The sequence below is a fragment of a genome, unplaced genomic scaffold (genome assembly GCF_019419815.1).
Source record: "Pyrus x bretschneideri cultivar Hongxiangsu unplaced genomic scaffold, Pyrus_bretschneideri_v1 Contig4, whole genome shotgun sequence".
Lineage (NCBI taxonomy): Eukaryota > Viridiplantae > Streptophyta > Magnoliopsida > Rosales > Rosaceae > Pyrus > Pyrus x bretschneideri.
Window position 1 is genome coordinate 2930229 of NW_025999723.1, and position 6189 is coordinate 2936417.

The following is a 6189-nucleotide window of genomic DNA, read 5'->3' on the forward strand; positions in this document are numbered from 1 at the left end:
AAAAAAAAAAAAAAAAAAAAAAAAAAAAAAAAACTCTACATTCTGCTAAGAATTTGATCATCAAAACCTGTCTTTGTCTTTACAATTTGAACATCACTTTGATGGCGTTACCTCCACGAGCACTTGTCGCAAACGCTTCTTCCACCTCCTTCTCAGTAAATCCAAAACGGTGCGTGATAAGAGGCTTCACATCGATCTTCCCACTTCTCAAAAACTCGAGGCAAAGCGGCCATGTGTTCTGGTATCGGAAAACTCCAACAACGTCAACCTCCCTAGCAGCAGCGGGAGTAAGAGGCACCGTCATCACACCATGTCCCATTCCTACCAGGCAGACTTTTCCACCCGGACGAGTAGCATTGAGGCCGGTCGACATGGTTTTGTTGAAACCCACACAATCGAAGGTCACATCCACTTCGGAGATCATGGCTTTTTTAATTTCTGCAACTTCATCATCTAAATCCTCGATTTTTGTCGAAACTTTCACGGTTTCATCAGCACCGAGAGACTTTGCCATTGCTAGACGCTTGTCATCCATATCCACAATCACAATTCTTGGAGCCCCAAAAGCACGAGCGGCCAAAACTGAAACGAGACCAATAGGCCCTGCTCCGATGATCAGAATAGTTGTTTCGGGACCAACATTGGCTCGCCGACAAGCGTGAACCCCAACACTCAACGGCTCACACATTGCCCCTTCCTCCAAGCTCACGTTTTCCGGCAATTTAAAGCACAGATCCGCAGTGTGCACAATCTGATTAGCCAAGGAACCATGAACCGGTGGCGTGGCGAAAAACTTCATATCAGGGCCAAGATTATAGCGGCCTCCTTTGCACTGCCGGCACCGTGCGCAGCTGATGCCGGGCTCTACCGCCACACGGTCCCCAGGCACCAAATGCTTCACCTCGCTCCCAACTTTGTCTACTATCCCGGCACACTCATGTCCCATTACCATTGGCTCTTTCACCTCAAAATCCGCACATTTCATGGTCTTGAGGTAGTGGACATCGCTTCCACAAATGCCGACAGCCTTGATCCGAATTCGAACATCATGAGGTCCGAAAATTAAGAAATATCCCAACAAAACAAGGAAGCAAGATGTTAGCACCAATACAAATAAGAAAACAAATAACCAAGAACTATAAACTGAGAACCCAACGAAACAAGCTAGGAGGGAATTAAGAAGAAGGAGAGAGATACATACCGATACTGGGGAGCTTGAAAGGTAGGATCTTGATGGTGTTAACATGAACGAGCCAAGCAGCCATGTTTTGCTGCTCAACAGGTTTGGCTTCTCTTACCACGCCATTGCAGGATTGGCCTCCCTTACCCATTCTTTACTCTTCTTTGTATTTTTCTTAAGTGTTTACTTGTTTTTGAAAGACACAAACTTCGTCTTCTTCAAGTAAAATGGACTGAGAATACACGGAAATTGGAATACACAGACTTGCTTGATTTGTTGATGGAAATAGAGTGGATGCGGGGATGGTATTTATATGAGTTTGGAGGAGTGTGATTTGGTCAAGTTGCGCTTGTACAGCTATGTAAAATTAGGATAATCCAAAACCAAATTATTATCCATTTTCTCTTAGGAAAAGGAGAAGCATTCGTTACCAATTAACGGGAGGATATTCTTGGCTCCTTTCCGAGGTGGGGCGGTTAATTTACTTTTGTAAATTAATTTTTGACATGTAAGAAATAAGTCACTGAAAATATAAATAGAAAAAAATTTATGTACACATGTTCAATGTGATTGGTATGTATATAAAAAGATTTATTTATAAGGAAATGAGCCAAGTATTTTACATAACAAAATGTGCTAGACAATGCAACAGTGTCAAGCAGAAGATGAATTGCACTTGGAAGTGTCCCACAATTCCATCAATTACTCGTGTAAAACAAAATACTTTTCTTTGGAATGTTAGTAACATTTTCTTATCTTATTTGGTCCTTCCGTGGTTGATATTCTATCATCTCACATGCACGATTTTTGTCAAATATATTATTCTCCGTTGCAATCACACTTTTGGGTATATCACACTTCCCTTGGAATGGGAATTGGTATCTCATTATGAGGAAGAGAAATGCTAAGGAGACTCTTGATGGACTCTCCACCACATCAGGTTTTTGGCACAATTATCGTGTTAACATTATAAAATATTGTGCTAAAAACATAAGATGATAGAGAGTTCATAAAAAAATTTCATTTTGAGAGAGTCTCCTTAGCACATCTCGAGAGAAAAACCTCTATGTGCAATTGCAAATTTCACCCCATAATAGTAGTTAATACTATATAACTGATCTAAATTATTATAACAGTGACATTTATATAATATAAAGTTCTCGATTTTAGGAGCCTAACAGATAATCTAATTCCTTGATAATAAATAAATAAAACAGGTAAACTAATTTTTCTAAGCAACATAAATATTTGGGGATTGATTCTTGCGAGTTTCTTGGAAGTAGCCGAATCTAATTAAGTCACAAGATGCGGAAAGAGTAGGTGTAGGCCTAAAGTTAAACTTCAATAATGAACGGATGTTATGCATTTGCTGAATCCATTCCACGACATGCACAGTCAGATTCACGTAGCAAACCGTCCGTTGTGGTCCAGCATCTTAATTATTTAGTTTTCAGCAGTAGTTAATTTGGTGCTCAATTCCTAACAATCTTCACTACGAAGGTTTAATTTCTAAACGATCTTTTTTACTGTAAATATACACTAATCACGTTTTGGTGGACAAATATATGAACTTTTAGTTAGAACCTAAGAGGTCACACACATGGTAAGTTCTAATAACGTTCCATGAATGATGATAAGATATAATTAATTGCTAATTATATTGCATTAGTTATTTAGGTTTATTGGATATGATTTTAATTAAAATAATTTCGGGCTTTATTTTTCTTTTGAGGTTGATACATTTGTGGATACTAACTGTACAAATTCCATAATCAAATGAGTGTTTTTTATTATGATATTTGTACAGTTAGTATCCACAAATGTGTAGATAGATAGATGTATGCAAATGTTGTCCTTAATGAATATGATGGTGATCACCAATCAAGATTAATTGGGTGTGAGTATTCTAGAATGGACCATCTCATATTATTAATTAACTAATTAAATGAATGAACGGTTGAATATACAACCAAGAATCTAATGGTTAAGGATTTTATTTTATTTTTGTCAAATGATAAATTTATTAGATTAAATCACATAGCATGATCCACGCAACATAGACTTAGGCTATCAACTCCGATTTGAACTTATGATATGGTTTTCCCATCAAAGGTATTTTGCTTTCACTTAGGATTTCTCGCAAACATAGATTTGTGGAAAACTATAAAACTATTTTTTCCGTGGTGATAGAGTGTTATCTTTCATATTATTCAATCCAAACTTTGAGGTTTTTCTCACATTTTTTGGTGGATTTCATATTTCTAATATTTTAAATTATAATTTAATTTCCTTCTTATTCTTATTATCATAATGGGTCACAACAAAAAATAAACCGAAAATATTAAAAAACGAATATAATTATCGAGATGTAATGAAAACCCGAATTTGTTGTAGTCTCTAATTGAGAGTTTAGTTTCCTTAATGTTGTTCTATAGCAGCACGAGATGAAGGCGAATAATAAGACATGTATCTTCTCACATATTATGTAATGGCTCAAATTGATAAAATAGTCCATTTGTATTTTGAAATCCCACACAAACAAATAAAAATTTGAAAAACTGAAATAAAGAGCAAAAACAAAAAGATAACAGCCTGGACGTCGATAAAATATCCCATTTGCATGTAAATTTTATATCCATGTCCAGCCTTTTTTGCTTATGGTATTTCCTGTTGTCTTGGTGTAGATTAATACACTATTTTATCGTTGCATAATCCCATCCACACTCCAGAGTGCCACAGAATCAACGGGTATTAGGGACTGTTGAATGGATTCCACGGCATGCAGAGTCAGATTGATGTAGCATCCCTCCTCTCTCTCTCTCTACATGACGTAGGTCCCACGTCGATTCAATTTTTGGTAAATTTTTTGGTCACTTCAATTTTTGGAAGCGATAGTTGAGCAATTTTTAATTTAAACCAAGATTAGGGATGCAACCCCAGAAGGAACAATATGTGGAGTAGTTACCTCATTTGATACGGGATCATATCAGATATCAGATAAATTATTTATTTATTTTAGCCACTAAATTAATTTAAACAATAAGAAGATGATAAGATTTGAATTCAGAATGTAGTGGGTTAAAAATTCAATAATCTACCACTTCAAAAAATAAATTTGTCTTATTATTTTAGCCAATGATATAAATACGAAGCTTATCAAATAAAAATGTATGCTGAGGCCGGTAAATATCTTATTATTAAAATGTATTCATCTTCATTTGTAAGTGAAAGGTCTTAGATTCAATTCTCACTAAAGACGAATTTGAACCATATTATTGCTAGTCCATAATAAAGCTAAACCCATCATACTCCTCTTAACGTAGAAATATCGATTGTTAAAAAAAAATAAAAAAAATAAAAAACCAATATTGTCAAGGCAAACCACTTAGCCTAATATCAAATAATGTTGAAATGTCTCCTAAGGACCAAGGAAAACTCTTTAACTAATAACCGTCGGTTGGGATTTTCTGGCCATCAAATGTCAGTGACGAGGTCTGCAGTACGAAAGTCAAACAGCCGTTGTACGGACAACAATTGGAACGCTGGTTACAATACTAACGCTAGATTTATTATATTTTTTCATACTAGATTTGTATTATAATAGAAATAGAATCACTAACACATGTGAGTTCTATTTCTATTAAAGAATAACATTTTTTTGTGGTATAAAAAATATGATAAGAATAACATTTTGCAGTTATAATAACAATTGGATAATGAATGCCACAAAAACACACTCAAACACACCTTGGCAATAATTGACGGGTTTATAATTGATGTGAGCTAAGTCACTTGAACAAGCCAATAAATTTTCAACGTTTGAGTATGTACATTGGAAGGTAAAACATTGTCTTAAGTTTTAATAAATTTGGAGTGTGCATTGGAGGTGGTTGAAGTTAGAACTTAATGTCATTTTTCTTGTTGGGAGACCTTATTAGCGTGACCTTTATCTTAGACTTAAATCTTATATTGAAACTCATAAAGTTTCATTTGAACTCAAAAGTTATATATATGTCTTCACTTTGTAGTGCATAGGAGAGCAATTATTTTTATTCTTATACCTATATTTTTATATTTATGTAATGTAGAGCTTTTATTCGTATACCTATATTTTTATTTTTATATTTGTGTCTAAACGTAAAGCACATATCCAAATCTTTGAGACTAAATTTGGATTAAATATTTGAGTATGTGGATTTGAAGTGTTAGCCTTGGAATGCAATGATTTCGGTTTTGTTGCACTTGAGTTCGATTCCCTTGCAATTGTTTATGAGGTGAACTAGCATTTTGGGCAGAATAAGAATATGGTCTCCACATGAATGATTGCGTCACTTTCACGCCAAAGTTAGGCTTTAGTCACAGGGAATTTTAAGATTGGAGGTAGATTCTCTACCCTTCCATGCCCTCCTATTTGAATGGTTACGGTTAAACCATGTCAACATCTTATATTGATTTTTTTATAGAGATAATAAGACAAAAAACAATGTGAGAGAGGAGAGGATGGAAGGGAATGAGAATAGGAGGGTATAGAATCCTCCTTCTTTAAGATTTAGTTTGATTTAGTATGAATGCAAGCCTTTCTGCTTATGGAGTATGATTCTATTCCCTCCTATTTCCATTTCCTTCCCTCTCCTTCTCTCATACATTGTTTTTGTCTTATTATCTCTATAAAAAAAATCAACATAAGATGTTGACGTAGTTTAACTGTGACCGTTCAAATAGGAAGGGAGGGAATGAGAGAGAAATTAGTAGGGAAGAGAATCCCCCTCCTCTGTTTATCGTTGCACAATTCCATCCACAGTAGTTTGCTCTAAAGAGAGTTAGGTGGAGCAAAAGGAGTAGGTAAGAATGCTTTAAGAATGGGGAATTTTTTATTTTCTTACTGTTCTAAAATGCTATTAAAATTTGGGCTATAGCCACGAATTTTGCGGAGGCGGCCTGTCACCGTGACATTTTCTTCAATAGCCACACATGGGGAATAACCGTGGCTTTTCTCGCTTGGGAATTTG

General features: G+C 35.4%; 1 protein-coding gene across 2 annotated transcripts; it reads right to left on the reverse strand.

Annotated features, from left to right (window-relative positions):
• Nucleotides 1-1479, reverse strand: LOC103960513 (sorbitol dehydrogenase-like). 2 transcript variants are annotated; one of them, XM_048565056.1, is made up of 2 exons: nt 1205-1479; nt 1-1059 (listed from the first exon to the last, which is right to left on the reverse strand). In XM_048565056.1, the coding sequence occupies exons 1-2, from the start codon at nt 1329-1331 to the stop codon at nt 80-82; spliced, it is 1107 nt and encodes a 368-aa protein (XP_048421013.1). In that variant the 5' UTR covers nt 1332-1479; the 3' UTR covers nt 1-79. The 2 variants fall into 2 exon arrangements, with proteins under 2 accessions (XP_048421013.1, XP_048421014.1); XM_048565057.1 differs by having other exon boundaries at nt 1-1055; nt 1201-1479.
• Nucleotides 1480-6189: the final 4710 nt, after the last annotated feature.

What these genes read in the sequence shown, in the direction of transcription:
- LOC103960513 (XM_048565056.1), bottom strand. Translation starts at nt 1,331, where the DNA reads ATGGGTAAGGGAGGCCAATCCTGCAATGGCGTGGTAAGAGAAGCCAAA. An exon ending in ACCTTTCAAGCTCCCCAGTA is followed by an intron (nt 1,060 to 1,204) that starts TCGGTATGTATC and finishes ATTTCTTAATTT; the next exon opens with TCGGACCTCATGATGTTCGA.